Raw genomic sequence first — 23,010 nt, 5'->3', positions numbered from 1 at the left:
TGCCCGTTATCCAATGTGCTTCCATGTTACAATCAATGAAGTGATCAATTCTGGTTCAGTAGGATCCCCAACTATGAATACAATCTTTTTATTCACTCTGTTGTAGTTCACAGTGTTCTATACATAAGGTAGACTATAAGAAGGTTACAAGTTAATCTAAATATTCTCTAAAGAGGAAGGTCTTGAGCTACTGATTGAAGGTGCTCAGTGACTGTGCTGTTCTGACCTCAAGGGGAAGTTCATTCCACCATGAGGGGCCAAGACAGAGAAGAGTCTAGATGAATATCTTCCTTTTACCTTCAGAGATGGAGGGACCAGGCGAGCAGTACTGGAGGTTCGGAGTATACGAGGTGCAGTGCGAGGTGTAATAAGGGCTGTGAGGTAGGATGGTGCTACTCCATGTTTGGCTTTGTAGGCCAGCATCAGTATTTTGAATCTGATGCGTGCAGCTACTGGGAGCCAGTGGAGGGAGCGTAGCAGAGGGGTGGTGTGGGACCCAAAACATACAGCCAATGTCATTGAAAATGAGCTACAAGACCATCACCAAGCAGCTGGGGGAGAAGATGATAACAGTTTGTGCAATTCTTCACAAATGGAAGAACCATAAAATAACTACTAATCTCTGGCAAGATCTCACCTCAAGGAATTTCAATGATTAGGAGAACAGAGTAAGGATTCTTCCAATAATTATATGGGAGGAACTTTTAAATGATCTCAAGGCAGCTGGTACTATAGTCACAAGAAAATAGTTAGTAACACACTACAGATGAGGACTGGGTGAAGATGAGACCAAAATTGAGGTCCGTGTTTGGAGGAGGGCATTATGCTTTGAGAGTGTTTTCCTGCCAAAGGGTCAGGACAACTGTTCCATATAAAAGGGAGGATTGGATGGGGCCATTCACCATCAAATCTTGGGTGAGAACCTCCTTCCCTCAGCCAGGGCATTGAATATGGGTGGTGGGTGGGTATTCCAACATGACACTGATCCAAAACACACGGCCAAGGCAACAAAGGATTGGCTCAAGAAGTTGCATATTAAGAACTTGGACTGGCCTAGTCAGTCTCCAGACCTTAATCCCAAAGAAAAATCTGTGGAGGGATCTGAAGGTTCGAGTTGCACATTATTGCACAAGGTCAAGTACACATTATGCAAAGTGATTGAATAATTCCTTAATTTAAATTAATTTGTAGCTATTTTTGAAATGACATTTTCTGTGCTTTTTTCTTTATATTGTTCTGTCTCTCACTGTTCAAATAACCCCCCCATTGAAATTGTAGACTGATAATTTCTTATCAGCAGGGGTTCAAATTATTTTTTCCTGACTGTTTTTTGCTATGACAAAGGTAAATTTAGCAGTACATTGACAGTCATTGTCTTGCAATAACATGCTATGAACACAGTTCAGATCAGCCTTTACATCATCTTCAGACATCCACACATTCTTCGTATCCTCTGCATCCTTCAGCCAATGAAATAATCCTAACAATCAAATGTTACTGGAACAACAGGAAAAAACCCCAAAAAAAAATAAATTAATCAAACATCTCATCCTCTCAAAAAACTAATTTAATTAAAACAAAAAATGTTGAATCATTAACAAGTTTATAAAACAGTGATTTAGTTACATAAATAAATTGATATCGGTGTATCAAATCTTAATTTCAACTTCATGAGCATGTTGACACAGGTGATGAAGTACAATCGTTTACCTTTTATAATAAATAAAATGAACATGATATTTCTGTTCCTAAACAAAAAGAGCTACAAACATACCTCTAGGAGAACAAGAGACACTAGACAACATTTTTGCACCAAAAAAAAGAACCGAAAAAGGAAAATAAAAAATAAAGAAGGGCTTTTTAAAAGCACAATCTACATAACCATTCAGCTAAAATTAAAGACAGTTGTAACCAAAGTAGGTTGGCTTTCATTTTAATGAACACGTTTGGTAGTTAGAACTCCAGTTTGGTTATTTTAAAGCGTTAAGACAAGGCAAGAAAGAAGGCTGTTCTTGTTTGAGGAATTCTAGAGGAACGAAAGTGAAAAAAGCATTTTTATAAAATTAAAAATAAAACAAAAAGGAGGAAATTGAACAGTCAGACCTATACAGCAACTTTCTGTCCTGCACAAAGTCAATGTCAGCAGAGTAGGCATGTACATGTTATTGTGCATAAACGTGAGTCTTTTGTTTTTTTTTTTCTTTGTGATTTGATCATTGCGGAAAATAAATCATGGATGTGCGGCCAGGCCAGTTTCAAGCTGTATGTTTGCGTTGACACAGATATGTGGAAAAAAAAACAAAAGGAGAAGTCCTTTTTTCTGTTGGATCTCTACATTTCTAGGCTTTTGAGGCACGTGGGCCTGCGATTCTTGCATTCCCTATTCTTAATGCTAAGGCTTGCTGCTCTGGTTCTTCGGGTGTCCCTCTGTATCTCTGATGCCCTGTACAGTTGCGTCTACACTGAATACAAATCTTTTTTTTTCTTCTTGTATTTACATACAAAACGCACCCCATTCGCGGTTAAAATACACCAGTCCAATCATGCAGTTGAGAAGGTGGCTCTGCATAGATACCCAGCATAGAAGATCACTGCCTAATATCCTGCCTCTGTAGCAAGGCGCACTTTTTAAGTCCTTCTGATATGTTTTGTTTTAAAACCATGGTACTGCAGCTTCAAGTATTTTGCATTACATAGAATTTTTTTTTTATAAATTAGTTAATGTATACATTTTTTCAATATTCAGACATATACTATCATATATACAGTACAATAAAATGCTCTCATTCTTTCTTTTTTCATTTTTTTTAGAGAAATCCCTGAGAATGTATGTTGACAGTTGCTAAGTTTCCACAAGCGCAAGCACAATGGGGGTGTTTGTGTTAATCTGTGTGTGTGTGTGTGTATTTGAGAGAGCGAGATACGTGTGTTGTGTAATTACATGCTTCTGGACGAACAGCACTGCAAAGGTCAAAGGTCTATTAGCCTGCATGTTTTGTCATTTTTTTGTCCCCAAAATAAAAAAAGTAGAAAAAAAAAAACCAAAAAAAAAAAAAAAAAAAAACCTAATTTTGCTTATTTTCTTAGCCGGAACGCATGCTTCACTACACTGAAAATACGTGAAAGTTGGGTGACGGAGAAGTAAAGCTGGATCCGTACGAGGTACTTGTCACTTAGGATGGAGGTGTTCTGTTTGGTTTAAAGCCATTATCTCTTCTCTTTGAGGCTGGGATGTCAACAGAAACGAGAGGAGTGCTATGTGGGCTTTTGCCACTGGACAACATATACTCAGTGTAAACCTCTTTATCTTGCTCTCTCACTCATTCACACAAATAAAGGGAAACACACAAACGTCCACGACATGACAGTTTATCTTGTTTTTTTTTTCCTTTTTTCTTTTTTGCAAACTAAATAGGGTCTATACACATAATACCGGTGTGGCTCTTATTTTTTTCCTCCCCAATCCATTTGTCTGTTTTTTTTTTTTTTTGTTTTTACCTTTTTCATTGATAACTTAGAAAGATACAAAGGCAGACTCAAGTAAACAAAGCGCTGAGATTCCCTCGTCAGCCGAATCTCTCTCGGACAAGCATCATCAGTTTCTTCTTGCCTTTGTATATCTGTTTTAGGTTGTCTATGAACTGTGTGAACTGGATGTGTCCGTCGTGCGCCATGAGGAACGTCTCCCTGGCTTTGCTGAGGAACTCTATGAATTCGCTGTAGTGCCTGGGGCTGATGTGAGTTAGCCGGGAGTGCGTGGTGTTGATGTAGGCCCCGATCGTGGCGTCCAAGAGCTGTCTTAGCGGGGCCTTGTCCAACGACATCAGTTTCCCAGAGTTCCTGCGGCTGTGCAGCGCCACCATGCCGGGTGTGGTCAGCGTGCACCGCCTCAAAATGTCTGACAGCACGGTGGCGCACTTCACACTCTTGACCACCAGGGGTATGATGGCGGCCAATTCGTTCTTGCCCAGCGAGTGGCTGAGCGCGCAGGCCCACAGCACGTCGTTGATGGCAGGGTGGGTGTCCTGGTTGTAGCTCAGGTTGAGGTGGGCCATGGCCAGCGTGGCCAGCTTGTAGGCCCGCATGGGGTAGCCGCGGTGCTCCATGTAGCGGGCGATGGTGAAGAGCTGCGTGTAGCTCATGCCTGTGGTGGCGGCGTCCAGCACGATCTGGTAGGCTGTCTCGAAGGCGATGTGGTCCTTCTCGCAGAGCGTGAGGGCGGAGAGGGCGCAGTTCTGTGGGTCCTTCATGGCGCACTGCAGGGCCAGGGTGCGTGCGCTGCTGGCCAGGTTCTCCTGCTGGTGGCAGTCCAGGTGCAGCCGCACGATGGTGCTGTTGGACATGACGGTGGTGGCCACGATGCTGGTGGCCTCTGTGGGTGTGAAGAGCGTAAACCAGCTCTGCATGATGCTGTCCAGTGCGTAGACTCCTGCAGCGACACACATACACACAGGGAGACATGCATTAGCTCAAGGGAACTCCGTTACATCAGTGTCACACCAGAATAGCAGACCGATAACTTACCAACTTCCGTGGCACAAGTGACCAACCATCGTACCATTTCTCGCCTTCGCCAGTTTAACGTTGAAAGCGTCATTCGCATTACCTGGAGCAAAATATACGATCATTTTTGTTTAAAATGGAAATTTTGACATTTCATTCAGTACAGTGCTCTATAGTCACAAAGCAACAAAAAAAGACCACGGCAAGGGTCAATCCTGTCCTCTCCAGGCTGGGAACAGTGGCAGACCTCTCATTATCTATAGACCAGATTAACACTGGGAGTTATGGCCTAATTGCAATCGAACGTGGCTACAGTCCAGCAGACCCACAAAGTGTCTCTGAGGTGCCGTCTTACCTGAAGCCCAAGCTCCAGCGACACCTTCAGCAAGGTGATGTCAGGCAGACTGTCCATTAGAGTTGCAATTTTGAAGGCATCTTGCGCTAGTTTGAAGATGTGAGAAGACGAGTGGATGTTTTTCTGGATGGACTCTAGTACGGTTTCTAACCTTCGGCCATCACCTGAAACAGAAAAGTGATAAAGTCTTTAAATGTTATGTTTGCAATACGTTGCATCTATGTGCTTATGGATGCGTTCTCATAAGGGACAACACACAGTTTTGTAGGATACATCAAAGAATCAGCACTGTACAAATACAGTAAGACAAAATTTAGTTTGCTATGGTGCCATTTTTTCCCCTAATATGAATATATGTATTAGTGATTGGTGTTTGTCAAGTGCAGCTTCTGTGGATGACAATCAAGTGACAAAAATAACAACTGGACTGCAAAAACAGTGATAATTGGGGATCTACAAAACATCCTTTAAATTCCCTAATCTTACGGTCACGGATTCCTACATATCTCCCAACAGCGAAAACTGGTGGTTTTTTGTTTTTCTTATCTCACAAATTAAATATGCATGACTTAAATTGAGAAAATAAATTGATATCAGGCCAACGGGAGAACACCCTACAGTCTTTCGATCTCCTTCATTTCTCTGCGAAGAAGCATAACCAGTCCTTCATAATTCCACCGTTCCCTGGCACAGGGTTCCGACCAGAGCCTGGGTAGAGCCACAACAGCCTGCCAGGACATTCCTGGGCAAAGAAGATGCCTCATTTTTCGCCACTGGGAGAAGGAGGCATGGCATCAATACGCAAGACCCAGGAATGGAGCCACTGATATTTAAAGAGCCAACTGTTATTGCTGGCTGACTGTTCGGGGCTTTTGGGGTTTGATCGATTTCAAGGTGCTGCAGTGATGTTTTGTGAGGATATTTTTTTTTTTTTTCCCCAACACTAGGCTGGAAAAATGGATTAGAGAGACAACAGTGTATATAATCTATATCACAGGTGAGCAGTTGATGCCTCAAGGGGTCTGGTGTGGATGCAGGTTTTGAAGCAAAGCCCTAATTACTTTAATTAAAGCAAGGAGTGTGGGCCAAGTCAAGACCTTAATTAAGTGGTTGACCTAAAGCGAACCCCAAAAACCTGCATTGTCACTGGCTATCCATACCCACACACCTGCTATAAAGGTTACTGGGAAAGGGAAGGACACAAAGCCCATGACAGTGGGAGGAGATTTGTGGGGATTTGATGGCAGCACTGACCTTTGGCTGCAGTGAGCATGGTGGAGGCCAGCTCACACTGCTGGGACTCGATGTGGCTGAGGGTGAACCACCGTGGGTAACGGTTGGGTACAACTGATACTATATGGTGCGGCCGGGACATGTCGCCGGAAGGAGCTGTGGATTCCAACACTGGTAACCTAGGAAAACAGCAGACAACAGAGACTTGTTAGTCATGCAGAAACAGAAAGGTAACACACCGAAAGGAAAACTGTAAATAAGAACTCCAATTTTGTATTTCTGTCTGGACTTGGGTCCCCTGATATCCTATGAAATATTTCTACAATGCTCCCATCAACATGACAAGTGTGTAAATCAGGGATCTTCAAGCTCTACTCAACTCTTTGGCAAAGCAGAGTCAGGCTGAGAGTTGAATAAGCTTAGTTTAAATAATATAATAGGGTACTCAGCTTGGTTGAAATAAGGTGATTGAACATCTATGGGATGATTTGGAGCATCAACTGAAAATGATGAAATGATGATCTCCTATCTTTATCTACTTGGTCACACGCAAACACACACACGCAAACACACACACACACACACACACACACTCGTGGAGTCACGCCACCTCCTTCTGACCCCACATGACCCCACTGCTTGAGTGAGAACACCCTCTCTGCAGAGCCCCAGCTGCTGGCGAAAGCATGTGCCTGATCCTTAATGGCTGCTTCAGATGAAGTGGAGAGGTTGCAGAAGGACCCTGACTGGAACAGCATCGCAGCTGAGTCACTGCCAGCACAGAACTGCGAGGGCTGGAGCACCGGCCAGCCGAACGGGCCCGGCTCCTTTGGCCAGAGAGACACAGAGGGGGGGATTAAAAGCCATTGCCTGAGACTTCCTGTGTTGTGGCTGCGCACTCTTGCTGTTACGCTGGTTAGATTGGAGCCAGCGTCTCTGGGGTCCTGGCTTCATTAACTAACCTCGCTGGAGTGGTATCAAATCTGATTTCCAAGTGTCTGCTCTCCAGCTGATGGGACTTAATGAACCCCATCTTCTCCTGCAGAAAACACACCAGACTCCTGCAAGCATATGCCGGAGCTGCTAAGAGCAAGTGGGGGAGCAGGATAGGTGTTCTTGGGTGGGGAGGGGGGGCTAACATTCTTAGTGTTTTCAGTCTTTGGTTTGTTTCAGTTGGAATAAAACACCAGAATCTAATGGAGCCAAAATGAACACAACACCCCTGATATATAAAATCCATTTTATAAGGAATGGCATTTTGGTAATAAAGGCTCGTTTATACTCAGTGTTATTTACTCAAGAGCGATTTGGATGTAAAGGTTTCAGTACCTAAAGCAGTACCACCATACATCACGTGGGCAGTTTAGCCAATAGTTGCAGAATGTCAGAAAGACTTTCTTTAGAGAAATCCTCCAACACCATTGCCTTGTTTGTTTTTGTCAAAGGGCTTGAAAGTGTGGACTAGTGAATGTGTTGCTCAACATCAACGTAAATGATGCACGAAAGTACATGGAATGGTGCCAAATGACATATTTGAAATAGACTTTCCTTATTTTTGAGCATAAGGTAAACATAGCAAACTATGTGTTACAATACTGGCAGATGGTGCCAAAGACATCTTTTTTTTGGTAGAAAGTCTTATATTCAGGCCAGTAAGGTATTTTGTTGTTAAGGACAACGCAGGCCAGCCTGTGAAAGTGGAGTATGAAGACTGCAGGGGAGGTTTCTTCTGCAATTAGAAACGACAGTGGCTACGAATCAGTCCTGTCCTATCAAAATCCTTCACAGAGCTGCAGTCAAAGGCTGGCGTTTAATGTAAAACCACCAGAGGGTGGGAGGATGTCAATAACTCCCTGAAACCGGACCGCTGTCGGGAGGCTCTGCTCAACATCACAGGAAGTGGTGAACTTTTCACCTGCACCAAAACAGGGGTGCTCTGAGAAGACAGACGGTCCTTTTTCCCTCCGGCATAATTTAGAAGCTTTACATAGCCCTGTGGTTCCCGCCTTCCTACAAAGAGCCTGTCTAAAGGAACTCTCCCTGTTAAATTGTTTGGACACACTTAGCAGTTATCAAATATCTTCATCTGCGTGACGGTGGAAGCTGGGTTAATTCGTAGTTGGTCCACGTTCAACTGGATGCCTGCCGTCTGACTTGAGTTTAACTGGCTTCAAATGGCTTAAATGGGTTCGGTGGGGAAACCGGTGAAACGCTGGCGGCTCCTGTTCAGGCCGTGACTTGCACTCCGTCTGCAATGCCACAGATAGCCCCGATGATTAATTAAAAGCGCTCGCGAATTAGATACCGGCCGCTCAAAGTGAAATGCGGAGACACCTTGGGAGTCTCAACACACAAAAGGCCGTGCCAAGGCTGAGAATGCGGGTGGGCATTCAAGCCGCCGCGATTGCGATCACAATTGGACTGTGCACAATCTTTTCATAGGGCCAATATTATATCAACCAGCTCGAATACACCTACTCTTTTATTTAGAAGCGAGTATAGAATAAGACGGCACAAAGGCCTTTCACCGGGGGAGGAAAGGCTGGTTTCTCAGGCCAATCAGGGAGGCACGCTCTTTTTATAATGCAAGTCAATACTGTTCCTAGGGTTGCCATGACTGCTAAATATAGGTACGTCTTTGTAGGGAACAGGTCCTACATTATCCTGGGCCTGTTAAGTCCAAGGTGAGGGGCGGTGGCTTCTCACATCTATATACTTACAGTTCAAACTTGGAGCGGCGGTCACCGGACTTGTCTGCCATGTGGCAGCAAATGGGATGTCCCTGGGGCAAGGATGCATTCCATAGACCCCAGGGGAGCAATCCTTGCTTTATTTTTCCTGACTTGAAAATCGCAGCGGTAGGTGTTTTTTGAGCTGATATTTACGACCACACACTTTTTGCTGGCATTAAAGCACGATTACCTTTAAAAAAAAATGACACGGAAGAAAATAGCTAAATATTTCACAAAGTGGGTGCAACATTTATATCCGAGGCAGTTAATTTTGGAACATGAGAGAGAGGGTCATTTGAGGATATTCTGCAGTCCTAGAGGGAAGGAGAGAAAAAGCATGGAAACACAGTTTCAGCACGGCCAAAAGGCTCCCAGCTCCGCGGGCCACCAGCTTCCACACAGAAACAGGAACAGGCCCGAGCAGCGTTACGGACAAAATTAGACTCTGTGCCACATATTTATTATTCACACATTTTCAAAAACTCATTTTCAGTAGTGCTGAATTATTCAGCAAGGTTCTGAGGGGGGAGAAAAATAAAGCAGTTGTGATTAAACAGCAGCCCGGATAGCACCCATCTATAAACACACACACACACACACACACACACACACACACACACACACACAAAAAACTTCCATTTCTGGGCCTGATCTTTCCAAGTGTAAATTCGCTCCTTTGCATGCCTCAGATCTTGCAGTGATGCACAGAGATCGGGGGAGGCATGCTGATGCAGAGAGAGAGAGAGAGAGAGAGAGAGAGAGAGAGAGAGAGAGAGAGAGCGAGAGCGAGCCAGGATGTGAGGAAGCAAAACAGATGCAGAGGGAGGTAGAGAATGGAAGAGTAGAGGACAAAGCATAAGAATTGGAAAACAGGGCCAGAAAAAGAAATAAAAGGTATAGAGGTGAGAGAGAAATGAAGAGAGGGGAGTCCCACCCACAGCAGGGAGGCCTGACAGGTTTTGGGTTTTGCTGCTTACCGCATTGCTCTCAGTGCAATTTTATACGCCAGTTCAGCATCGTGAGGTAGGAGGGAGGTGAAGAGATACTTGGCAAATGTGTGCATTGGAACACTTTCTCTGTAGACTAATTCTCCCAGACCACTGTAGGGTCCACCTGCAGGAGACACAAACACATACAGTCACACACTGACTCAGCATCACCAAATGATTTACATTTACAGCATTTATCAGACGCGACTTACAATCAGTAGTTACAGGGACAGAGTCCCCCAGAGACAGTGTCTTGCTCAGGGAAACAATAATAGCAAGTGGGGTTAGAACCTGTGACTATGCGGCCATCTGGTTCATGGGTGGGTGTGTTACCCAATAGGCTTCTACTATACGACTAGGTGAAAAACGTGAATAATAAAATAAATCATAATATAAAAAAAACATAATATATAAACACATACATTCCATGAATAACTGTTGTGATATAATGTTTGTTGTTGACTGAATTATTGTTTCCCCATTTAGAATGAGCTTTAAATCAGGTATCAGCAGTAATAGGAATGTTTGATCAGTCATGGTGATGCAACCAACAAATCTCGTAGATTTTTGCCAGTACTGTTGACCTGGCAGCAAGAATGTTTGAGCGTGCGGCATCCTGACCACACTGGAGGAACAACCTCAGACCTGTAACCTCTGTGCTCCCAAGTCTCTGGGAGCACTGGGACTTGGCTGAAACCATTGATACCCGACGCTGCTAGTAAGCCACACGACAGTCACAATAGGAACCGGGACTCTGGTAAGAGCAGAGGGGTCTGCATAAATAACGACTGATACAGAAATGCGGAGAACATGGACGGTCAGTGTTCGCTGGACTTCTGACGGATAAATGTACACCAGTCTATCTACCCCTCCAGTTCACAGTCGTTGCGGCAACGGCTGCATACGTTCCACCAGATGCTAATGCTAACGTTGCCATGGGTGAGCTGTACAAAAGCACTAACCAACCAGCACAACTCTCACCCAGAAGCAGTGCACATCATAGCTGGAGACTTCAAACCAGGCTGATATAAAGACAGCACTGCATAGATTTGTATACAGCATATTAAAAGAAGACTTTGGATAAAGACTACAGCAGCATCCAGGGTGGCTACAGAGCAAAAACACTTACCCCATCTGGGCCTGTCTGATCACATGTCCCTGCTACTGATTCCAGCACACACCACAGTAAGGAAGAGAGTTGAAGATGGTAAAAAGATGGCCAGAGGACGCGACACATCAGCTGCAGGATCGTTTGAGGAACATACCATATCTGTGCTCTCCTACATAAACGTCTGTGTAGATTGTGTCACGGTAGACAAACATATTCATGTGTACTCAATATGAATAAAGATGTCCAGGACCTGCTGGGACAACGCGACGCCGCTTTCAGATCTGGCGATGGAGCGCAGTACAGCACAGCCAGAACCAATCTGAAAAGAGGCATAAAGAGGCCAAGGCAGCATATAAGAGGAGGATTGAGGGTCACATCGACAACAGGGAATCCAACATCTAAATCCACTGCAAGCAGAAGAACAACATGGCAGCTGAACATCAGTCTGCAGCAGCCTCAGCTTCACATTGCAGGAGATCGAGGTGAGGGGTGAACGAAGGCTGCTGGACCAGACGGGATGACTGGGAGGTTCCTCAGATAGTGCACTGACCACCAATCCTGGTGGCCGGTGCGATCACCAGGATTTTCAATGCTTCATTGTCCCAATCCCCTATTCCACCATGCCTGAAGTCAGCCACAATTGTCCCACTGGCCAAAAAGACCACCGTCAGCAGCCATAATTAAGGACATAATTAAGTGTTTTGAAAGACTGGTCTGTTGCCACATCCCATCCTACCTCTCACCATCACATCCGACCCCCACCAGTTTGCATACAGAGCTAACAGATCGACTGAAAAAGCAATCATCTCCCACGTGGAACAGCAGGGGTGCTATGCTAGGCTTCCGATCAGACTGACAGAAACGTTACTGGACATTAGCCTACCCCTTTCCATCTGCTGCCGGATTAGAGATTTTCTCTACGATCGAAAACAGAGTCAGAGTGGGCTCAAAGCTTTCCACAGCCCTCTATTGTACACGCTGTACACTCTCCCACCCAAATGATGCTATCACCACTGTGGTGGGGCTTATCTCCAATGACGAATAGACAGCGTACAGGGAGGAGGTCCAGAGACTGGTGGGATGGTGTGTGGAAAAAAAACAACTTGTTCCTCAAAAACCAACCCAACTGCAACCCATCTACATCAACGAGGAGGGTGTGGAGAAGGTGACCAGTTTGAAACGGAGCTCCAACACCTCGGTAGTAAAGAAGGCCCAACAGTGACTCCATTTCGCTCATGGGAGTTAACCTGAGGAAGGAGCTGCTGACTGTCTTCTACCGCTGCTCCAGTGACATATTGCATCTCTGTGTGGTACTCAAGCTGCACGATTTGGAGGGAACAAGTCACTACAGAAGGTCATCAACACTGCAGGGAAAATCATTGGTCACTCTCTTCCTTCCTTCCTTAAGGGACGTCTACACCATCAGGCACGTAGCATCACTAGAGACTGCACACACCCGAGACATGGGGTTTTTCAGATGCTGCCCTCTGGCAGGAGATTTGGGGCGCTGAGGTCAAGAACAAATTGAATGACGTTTTTACGACCAGACAATACCACTCATTAAGTCAACACATGACCTGCGCACACACACACACACACACACACACACACAGTGCATCTGCTCTGCTGCTACTACATCACATTATACTACAGTTCATACCAGTACGCTACCTCGCTCGTCTGACTTGTTTTGCACACCAATGTACAGATTTATTTACTCATTATTTACTCATCCAGCGCCCCCGTGTGCCTGTTACATCAGCTCTACTCATTTTTGAGTTCTCTTTCTTATTTTCCCCTTTTTTTTTATTCACTAACTTAATTATGACACCATGCACTACCGCCTTTTAATAGTCCTGGTCATTTTTATCTGGTATTTTTTACTTTTCTAATCAGTGTTTGTTGACCTGACGAATTTAGTAAATTTCCCACTTGTGGGACAAATAAAGGATCATCTTATTTTTATTTATTACGTATTTATTTTGAGTTATGTGTAACTTCTTTGATGTTACTACCTTTTAATCTTCTGTTTTTTTATGGCATTTTGCACTGAGGGTGGAGGGCAGGACCTCAGTTTTGGTGTACTGTTGTACCAGGTATCTTTAACCTTAAACGGCAAGTGAAGATATTAACTGTAAAATGACTGCTGAGAATATCAAGATAATTCATTAAATATCATATTTCATTTAATGATATTTCTGGTTATCCGTTTAATGGAATGCCATCTAGCTCTACCACAAGGTACAAACATGGAGCACTCAGACTATCCATTTCCCACCCCACATCAGGCAAATGGCTCATATGCATTTGCAATGGATCAAGTGTGTGTGTGTGTGTGTGTGTGTGCGTGTGCGTGTGTGTGGTTATTCCTACAGCTGGACCCAGGACCCTGTGAGAGGCAGAGATCTTCATCATCCTCCTCTCTGCCCATACAAGGCCCCACCCTGCTCCTCTACAGCCTCGGAAACCCGACCCGGATGTCACGCTCTCTCCCAGCCAGAAGAACTGAAAGGGAGGAAAATATGTTTTTCGAGGCGAAGTGTGTTTGTTCCATAGGGAGACGACACAAAAAGAGATCCTAAATGGGGTGGGATACTTTTTTTCGTTGCCCTGACAGTAATCTGCTTACAGGCCCCTTTACAAGCTTCTGCTCTCATCCTCGTTCCAGATGAAACCACAGATCCACTTTGTGTATGGATGGTTTTTCACACTTTCCTGCAAAACGACTGCGATGCTGGAAGCCATATGCCAGAGCCTTACTTTCCCTGTCATTAGATTATTTTCAACTGACGGGCCGACAACAGGCCAAATCTTACAAACGCACACACGTCTACACACAGTGGTAATGCATGAACGTGCGCGCACACACACAAAAACCACAAAGCAAAGTAATTCAAATTATTCATGAGACCAAAGTTTGTGAAGGTTTCTCCGACTTTGTAACATTTGCAGACCCTGCAGTCTTTTTCTCTCGCTTTTGTAAGGCGGTACAGAATAGAAAGCGCGCTCTTCCTGTTTTGCATGGCCATGTGATGTTTCTTGGCATTAGACAGAATGAGGGCAACAACCCAGCAGGCTGTGGCTATCAGTTCTCTTCATTCCTTTTGAACCAGAGGCTTCAGACAGACAGTGCGTCCCTGCGGTAGGCATCTTCTACCCTGCCCACTTAAGCCCGGACTAACTTAGTCCTCGGTTCTGCAGTCAACAGAAGCGAGGCACGTTTTTTTTTTCCCTTTTCTTTACAAAGGGCAGATATTTTGATTGAAACGTCAGCGCCTACGAAACTGAAAATATTACTGGAAGCGCGGCGGTGGCGGACGCCCACAGCCGTGTGGCTGGATTTACCATCGAGGCTCATCAGTCACCTCTTTCTTGAGATGATTCAGAGCCTCACAGAGCACAGCGTACACACTGCACGTTCTCTCATTATCAGTCCACACTCTGGCGAGTGACACATTTCAAGTTGGAAAATGTCATTCATACCCTACAGGAGGGTTGGAGGGTTAGGGTTGGGGTACAGATGGCCTCAAAAAAAAAAAAAAAATTATATATCACTTATAGGTGTTCATTTAGGTTGAGAGCTGGAGACTTATTTGTGAAATTTTGTGAAAGCATAATTCTGGAAGAGATGGTTTATCACGTTCTCCACACCCACCTTCTAACAGGAAGACTGCTTGCTTTCGGAATATCTTGACAAGAGTGTCATCGAGGTCCACCTCCTGGAGCTTGGCGATGAGGTGCTCCTCGTTGCGGCAGACCTTCTCCTGGGCGTACAGGCCGTCAGGCATGATCCGCTGCTGGCCCAGGCCCATCAGGGCAGTCTCAACCGCCAAGGCCAAGAACGACTCGCCCTCCTCCAGGAACCTCGGCGAAGACGGGAAGAGCTGCATCTCCGAACACTTAGTTGAGCTCATATTGCCTGGATGAGGGATAAATTAATTATATTAACAGTTAAAAGAATTTTAAAATAGTTTCATAATCACACATCATGTTTGCTTTTCTCAGGTTTAGTCTGTCTACCTTGTCTACTCCCGAAAAAAAAAAGTGTTCATCACACAGAAACACACAACATAAACTGGAAGTTAACATGAAAGTTTATGCCTTTGATCACAACAGCACAGATTCACTGAATCCATTTCTTGCCATTTTTGGAAATAACAAAAATAGTCCAAATCCTCCCAGCACCTTTTCAAGCATGTACTAAATGTCAGTGTACTAACCTCACACACAAACAATAGTTTCAGCCTCTGTGGCTGGAAAACTATTCAAAACCAGTCAGTTGCTTTAACTTGAAATGGAATTATGGATTATTAAAAAAAAGGGTGGGGCCAAACGTCTGGTCGGTACTGTACAGCAAAGGTTTAAATTAGAACACAGCAATACGATAATTGTCAACAGTGTTCATGTGAACAAGATTGATTTGAATCTTCAATTAAGATGATTTAAATCTGGAGTGATTAAAAAGGAAGTAGGGATGAAAAACAACAAACGGAATGAAACTGGGCCATTTTAATTTGGTAACAGTATTTGCATGCAGCAATGTCCGTTGAGTTTCGGATTTCCGATGCAAGGAAGGAGAGGGAAAAAAAAAAAAAAAAAAAAAAAAAAAAAAAAAAACTCCATTCTCCACATAAGGCAGCTACACCGAACAGGACGAATAACAAATGAAGAAAATGTGCCGAAAAAAAAAAATTTCTCTTTGATCTGGATTTAGGGCTCCCAGAGAGGGAGAATCCAGACAGCGTGAGCTCTTCACCCGCCACTGCTCTCCGGCTACATAGCCGCTAACATGCCGAGCCACCTCTGCTGCTTAAAAACCAGTGCCTGACTCTTAATTGGCTGCCAAACAGGTATCCCCCTTGGGTACGGCGCACATTCCGACATTTTAATGTGTCATAATAGTGAAAGATGAGGCACGTTTCCAGTTGAAGCCACTGTGAGTGCAGCTCATTTTCCAGCACGGAGGAAGTTAACTTCTCAGCCAGCCCATGGTTATGCTGCCCTGTTAATGACTGAACTTCGTGGTCAGAACATACATCGGATCATTATTAGAAGGAAATGGTCTCTCTGACTCCATACCCCCTCTTTTCTCATTTTACACCATTTTCACTCTCTCTCTTTTTTTTTTTTTTTGTTCACCAGGGGTTATTTATCCACACCATCATTATGCTTTAATAATGCTTTTGGAGCCTCTGGGGCCAAGCCCAAGAGTACAAAAAATGCAAGACATTTTCTTTTCCTCCACACAGATTCTTTAATCATTTTAGAATCGAGACTCTGAGGTCCAACACAGAAGGCCAAATGCAGACTTGCAATTCCCGTAAAGTCACAGAGAGCACATAAAGAGCAGTAGGTCCAAAACCAGCTCCATGGCTGCCATCTTCAGCAGGCTTGGCAGAGCCAGGGGAACATTTGTTCCCGTCTGGCAGTGCCAATCAGTCCGGGCCGAGCCCAAAGGCTGTAATAAGAAGTAATTACACCATGGTGTGCTCTGATTGTGATAGTCATCTCTTCAATCAACGCTCATGAATAAGATATGTGAAACAAGAGTGCAAAAATAAATAAATAAATAAATACATAATAAAAACATTAAAATTACAAGACATTAAAAATGCAAGAGGGAAGTCAGTGCCAGTTCCTTTGCCCAGATGAAAGGGCCTCTACTTTCAATTCAAGCACAGAATCACACACACTGTACATGAATTGATTGTGCAGGCAACATTTAACAGAAAGATAATATTACATTTGGTGTCAGAAAATGAAAAGCCTCTGAACCTATTCGATTACTTGGCGGCAATTATCGAAAGAGACATTTTTGTCTACTTAAAATTTTCTTTAATTCCAAGCAGGAAGACCTATACATGACCAGGTCTGGGGCAGTGGTGGTCTAGCAGTTAAGGAAGTTGCCCTGTAATCAGAAGGTTGCCGGTTCGAATCCCGAGCTGAGCACTGAGGTGCCACTGAGTGAAGCACCGTCCCCACACACTGCTCCCTGGGCGCCTGTCATGGCTGCCCACTGCTCACCAAGGATGATGGTTAAAAGCAGAGGGCACATTTTGTTGTGTGATTTCTTTGCAAATGTGCCTTTTACGGGCACTCTCATGAAAGTAGTAAGTAGATGACACTTTATGGTCACACCAATATAAAAACAACATTATTTATATAGGCCAAAATCACATATAGTATGTCTCAATGGGCTTTGACAGGCCAGTGGAGGCCCTACTGAACTACCCAACATGAGGTACAGTGTGAGCATGAATACCTGAGAAGTCCAGGAAGCCCCCCGATGAGCTGTCCTCATCCCCACGCCCAGCCTCCATCAATGTGCTAAAAAGGGTGCCAATGGGGTCCAAAGGGTGCCCCACCCACCCCTCCAGATTGGTGATTGAGGTGATCCCTTTGTGAAGCAAATCTGGAATAAGAGCAACGTTATGAGATTTATTAGGAGACCAACGTCACTGAGACATGAAACATCTTTACACATGTAAAGGCTGCTGGGTTGTAGATTACATGCTAGTAGTCACCAAATAACATTTTATTTTACTAACATACAGGCACCCCTTCTTATGGGCCTTCTCCACAAAGAAAAAGAGGATCTGAGGCAGACTAAAATCATCCCGGCGCAAGTCAACTATGGGTGCCGAGCGACTCACATTTCAGGTGAAGGCAGGCAGCTTTGCGTTGGCACTTTACATTAATGTTCCGAGCGGGCCACTGAGGCACTTCATTTGAATTTGAAAAATGCGTGGGCACCATTTCACACAACAGGTAGTCATTTGCATTTAAATGCAATTGACCCGGCGGTGGCGCTGAGAGTGGACGCTGGGCTGCAGAGCGCAGCAGATGAAGCATTACTCTGGCCGTGGACAGTGCTGAGGAGAGATTTGCGGGTGATTAATCAAATGGAGCGACTCATCAGAGCAGTAGGGGGTCGATGATAAAGTCTCACACGCCCTGCTTTTATACCAATAACAGAAAAAATGCTTGTGTCCAAGCTAAACAAACAAAACAAAAATATGTACATATTATGGCTGTTGAAAAAGTTGAATCGAAACCATTACTTTTAAATATTAATAGGTGTTTTAATAAAATTTACACAGTTTTAGGGGTGTTATATAGATTATTTATATTAATGACAATTTCATGTGGAGACACTGCCAATGAGTTCAAACACGGGAATCCACACCCTACATTAACTTATTTACATTTACAGCATTTATCAGACGCCCTTATCGAGAGCAACTTAAAACCAGTAGTTACAGGGACAGCCCCCCTTGGAGATACTTAGGACACAATGGTAGTAAGTTTGCAACGTTTTTGGGCCGTCATTTCAAATCAACGGAGTACATAAACCTAATTTTGCTAAAAAATGTAAAAAATAATGAGCAGAACCTCCCCCAGTCACTCCTTCTTTCTCTCTGAGCCTCTTTCCCACACCTTTTAAAGTTATAAACATGCGTTTCAGCAAGCTTTACTTTTAAGAACAAATTGTAATTTGCTTTTTTAAAAAAAGGCCATCAAGTGACAGTTGTATACATCTTCCTCCCTCTCACCTTTCTTGTGTGCCCTGAAGAGCTCCAGCTGTTTCTGCTGCTGCCGCCGCAGGGTGTTGACGATGGCGATGGCCAGCCGCAGCGCTTCTTTGGGGTAGCCATGGGACCTCAGGGCGTCCACTCTGGCGCAGGCCGTGGGGACGTGCTCTGTGAGGTGGAAGGGTGTAAATTAGCCAGTGCTGATGTGTTCCCAGTTAGTCAAAGCACACAAAAAACAGGCAACACCTTTCCGGTCACCTCTCACACCCAGCGACATTACCAGCATCCAAAAATAAAAGAGGGGGAAAAAAAAACCCTTGTAGGCCCCATCCAACCTCCCACCCAGTCTTTCTTTAACTCACTATCCTCTCTTCCTCTGCTGCAAGTACCACAGAGACGTCTTTCTTCCGGTCTGGCCGCTTACCATGCCACAGAGGCCAGCCGCGGGAGTCGAAGAGCGAGTTTTCAGTGTTGTCGTGGTAACAGTAGTTGGTGTAGAGGTCGTTGCTGATGATGTGCTGCAAGTGGCTGTCCTGCCAGTGGAGATCGCATGCTTCGATGGCTCGTGTGAAAACAGTCCGGTGGGGCCTGCTGGCCGAATCTGTGGGAGAGTTGTGGAGAGGGGAAGGAGGAGGAGGGCCTTGTGAGAGCGGTGTTGAATTTGGGAGAATGGCTGTGACACTCGCGAGCAGGGCCTGTGGGAGCGGTCAGTGCCAGTCCAGCCAGTGCGATTGCCAGAGGCAACGAGGCACCCCTCAGTCTTACTCTATAATACTGTGTTCTTACTTTTAAATAGGGATGTGCAATAAAACAATGAAGATCATTATCTTGCTGAACACAGTCGAAAGAACCCATTCATGTTCTGACAGATGACATGAAAAAGCAGAACAGTGCCACGCTGAATCCATCGTGCGGTTCAGCTTGAGCCTGGAACAGGTTAGGATGACGAGCACAGCACTGACGTTACGAATAAACGGGCAAACCTGACCACGTCACCGCTTTTTTATTCTATTTTAAGCATTAAACATCGCTTCTTAGTTCAATTGTGAAAAAATTGCTATCAAAAATGAACTTGCTAGGAGTAGAACCCACATATATTTTGACACGTATCGATATTGGCTATATTGTATCAATATTGTCGCTGAGCAGGACACTTAACCCCGAGCGTCTACCCGGGGAGTGTCCCTGTAACTACTGATAGTAAGTTGCTCTGGACAAGGGCGTCTTATAAATGCCATAAACGTAAATTAAATATATGCTCTGCCTATAACATGGTTCCCTGGGTGCTAATAAATGCAGAATTTCTCAAAAAAAAAAAAAAAAAATCATTAGTGCAAAACGGAATTCTGATTTTCATTCCCAAGTAGCCCCAAAACGAAGGCCTTAAAAAATTAAGTAGTTAGAAAATGTCCTCAAGTTCCAGAAACTTGTGTTGCTCATAAAAACAAAAAACCGAACAGCACCAAAAATAAAAGCAACATTGCACCGAAAGCCTTTTCTGTCTGTAATTTGCCCCGAGTCGCAAGTTGCAAAAAGCAAGGACAGAGGATAAAGGAGACTGGAGCTTGCGGAACAGAACTGGGGCTGTATTATTAGGACCATTTCATTAGTCACACAAAGGCTAATAAAGGGAAGCTGGGAGGGCACAGGGAGGGGAGAGTTGATTAAAAGCCCCCACCTCCCAATTCCTTATGCATGGGCTCAACTCACCTTGGTTGCCGTGCGCGCCCTGAGGCAACGCATTGGTTAAATTGGGCAGCTCGTTGCCGTGGTTACCATCCTCCCAGGGGCACACGTCCACGCCGTTCCACTTCTTCAGCTGCCGGAGCCAACACGCCTTCTGCTCTGGCTTACAGTGGGGGTTCAGCACGATGCACATCCACAAGGCACCTGGGAGAAAGAGAAACAGCGAGAGCTCAGCGGGAGAGGCGGCGAGGAGTCACACTCGCCCCTCCCAACCCCCCACTCCGAGCCCGACCAATTACTCTCCCTCACACTGAGATGCCACTCAGGCCTGGCCTATCAGGACCTGACCCGGGCTTCTGCTCTTTACTGTTTACATTCTTTATTTACCACAACCGGTTGTGTACAAAGCCATGTACCCTCGAGGGGAGGAAAGAAAAAAACCCAACATACACTGCTAAAGAACAGCACCACTGCTTCCCTTTCAGAACGGCTTTCTGCATTTCTGAGAAGCCTCCTCAGATTGAAGGCTTCCTCTGGTCCGTAATGAAAGGCCAGGGACGGCGGACCACTGCCTAAACCCCCCGCCACGACAAAAGCTGCATTCAGTTCACATACAGCTTCATTACTTTAGACAGACAAACAAAGAAATAGGTCATCTGACTGCTTCAATAAGCCCAGCCACCTCGAACAATCAAAGCGACCTCCAGCCATACCTCTCCTCTGGGTTATTACTGCCACAACGAGGGGCCGGCCAGGCCTCAATGTCCAATCTCATTCAGGTTAGTGTTTACTGAGCAGATGGAAAAGAACATGCCCACAGAAAGAATAAAACAGACCGTTCCCCTCAAAAGTCAACGTTGCGTCTGTAAAATGATGAGATTAAAGAATTCTTTTAATTTCAAAATGGTTTGAAATGACAAACTTATTCTGCTTGTAAGCATGTCATGATGGCAGTTTATTTTATTTATATATATATATATATATATTGAGAGAGAGAGAGAGGAAATACTGAATCCCTTAAAATGCCATGAAATTTGTGCAAATAATCTTAGAGTATATATAGTAGAGTAGGAAGTTTCATCAAACGTTGGTCAAAATAAATCTGTTAAGGACACAGTCACTCAAAACATCAGTTCCATGGCCCCAAATAATACTAATTTATCTTTGCAAAAACGGTTCTGATTCACAGATGGTTCACAGAGAGCATTCATGGGAATTACAACTACTTGTAAAAATGATCCAAAATTCAATCCAAATTCAGCGTTTTATAGTTTTTAAACCTTACTTTGTAATTTACCCAGAAAAAAAGGCAATAATTGGCTGGAATTTACCCAGTACCAACAAATCCTAAAAAAAAAAAAAAAAAAAAAAAAAAAAAATCCCACTCCACTGACCTGATTCCATGAATCAGCTTGTTAATTCTGATGTTGCTTCCGGGACTAACTGCTCCTTTTGGAGGTCAACATCATCTTTTTTTAATGCTATTTCAGCTCTAGCTGTTTCCTCGGTTAAAAGGAACGAGCTGGAGAGATCTTTTGACAGATCTCAGCGTTTGACGCCCATGACACGCTGATCCTATATACACTTTGCTCGGCGATCTGCTACTTCTCGGCATGAGATAAACGGAGTGTTGCGTGCAAGGTGTTTGAAATGCATGTGCCTCGCAAGCTTGGCTTGTTAGCTGCTACGCTACTGCCATCATCCAGCCAGTCCAGCCAGCTCGTGAGTTCCCGATTCGGCTACTGTGTGTCCCTGAGCCGCCACTAAGCACAGCGCTACAAGTAGCTACCTGGAGTCCGGTCAAAGGATTTACATAAATAAATAGATTTAAATAATCCAGGAAGTAGTGTGTGTGTGTGTGTGTGTGTGTGTGTGTGTGTGAGACAGAGTAGCCAAACATCTGGCTCCTTACATTTTAAACATTTAAGGTTGTGTTCTGAACAACAAAAAAACCCCCAACAAAATGGGTGGTTAGTTTCTCTTTTTTATTCATTTTTTTATTCAAGAAAACAAGAAGACCTTGCGATGGAGCGTCTACCAAGAGACAACCCTACATGCAAATTATAAGCTTATACGGTGTGATCCTGTGATGAATGTACCGCCCTTTATTATATAAAAAGAGAGGAAGCGGAAGAGACGGCAGAGCTTTTGGAGGCATGGTCGTCTCTGATCGCTCTCCTTGCAAGTAAAAAGAGAGCTCAACTGCTTCGTGTCATTCTTCTCTGGTTTATAAGTGTTGGAACGGCGTATAACTCTAACACATGTGAATCCTAAGTACTGCTTCCCTTACAATAGCACACAATCATAAAGCTTCGTGCTTGGAGTCAGGTTAAAAATAACGCGCTTAACGGCGGTGTTACTTCTTACAGGCCCATTTCGTTTTGGTATGTTACACTCGGTAACTCTCAGATAAATGAATGCAGGTCACAAAAACAACACATGGATTGATTACTGTACAACACTGACACGCTGTCGCTCAGCGCACAAGCAACCATAAAATCCCCAGGAAGGCTTTTGACAGAGAGCTGGGGACGCTCAGGCGGGCGTGACTGCGCCCGGCCCCGGCCGGCGTATTCCAGCCCTAATTCCTCCCATTGGCTGCGTTAGGCAGTGATGTATGGCTCCTGACGGGAGCTCCACGCCACATGCCGCGCGTATTGTATGGTATGATGGTTTAATCGCTCCCTCCGCTCGGCGCGCCGGCTGCGGGACGACACGCTGAGACTACCTGCAGTAACCACCGGACAGGGAGGGAGGGAGGATGGAGCGGGCGAGATGGAGACGGAGCGTTCGCCACAAAGGAAGCGAGGGGGGGGACGGGGGACGACAAACAGCGAAAAACAGAAATGACAAGGACAAAGGAGCGGAG

At 44.7% G+C, this 23,010-nt stretch overlaps 1 protein-coding gene across 2 annotated transcripts in view; it reads right to left on the bottom strand.

Moving 5' to 3' along the window:
- Positions 1 to 1,549: 1,549 nt before the first annotated feature.
- Positions 1,550 to 23,010, bottom strand: part of LOC114786781 (zinc finger, SWIM-type containing 6) — a 53,178-nt gene continuing 31,717 nt past the window's right edge. The window contains exons 5-14 of one of the 2 annotated variants that reach the window (XM_028974234.1): positions 20,166 to 20,345; positions 18,880 to 19,056; positions 18,477 to 18,623; positions 17,186 to 17,335; positions 14,579 to 14,842; positions 9,801 to 9,936; positions 6,113 to 6,270; positions 4,859 to 5,022; positions 4,525 to 4,606; positions 1,550 to 4,429 (exon numbers count right to left, since the gene is read on the bottom strand). In XM_028974234.1, coding sequence (XP_028830067.1) covers positions 3,567 to 4,429; positions 4,525 to 4,606; positions 4,859 to 5,022; positions 6,113 to 6,270; positions 9,801 to 9,936; positions 14,579 to 14,842; positions 17,186 to 17,335; positions 18,477 to 18,623; positions 18,880 to 19,056; positions 20,166 to 20,345 — 2,321 coding nt within the window. In that variant the 3' untranslated portion in view covers positions 1,550 to 3,566. The remainder of the gene's footprint in view (positions 4,430 to 4,524; positions 4,607 to 4,858; positions 5,023 to 6,112; positions 6,271 to 9,800; positions 9,937 to 14,578; positions 14,843 to 17,185; positions 17,336 to 18,476; positions 18,624 to 18,879; positions 19,057 to 20,165; positions 20,346 to 23,010) is intronic. The other variant, XM_028974235.1, reaches the window with a different exon arrangement.

This window comes from Denticeps clupeoides, chromosome 3 (genome assembly GCF_900700375.1).
Source record: "Denticeps clupeoides chromosome 3, fDenClu1.1, whole genome shotgun sequence".
NCBI lineage: Eukaryota > Metazoa > Chordata > Actinopteri > Clupeiformes > Denticipitidae > Denticeps > Denticeps clupeoides.
This window is presented reverse-complemented; position numbering and strand designations above follow the sequence as displayed.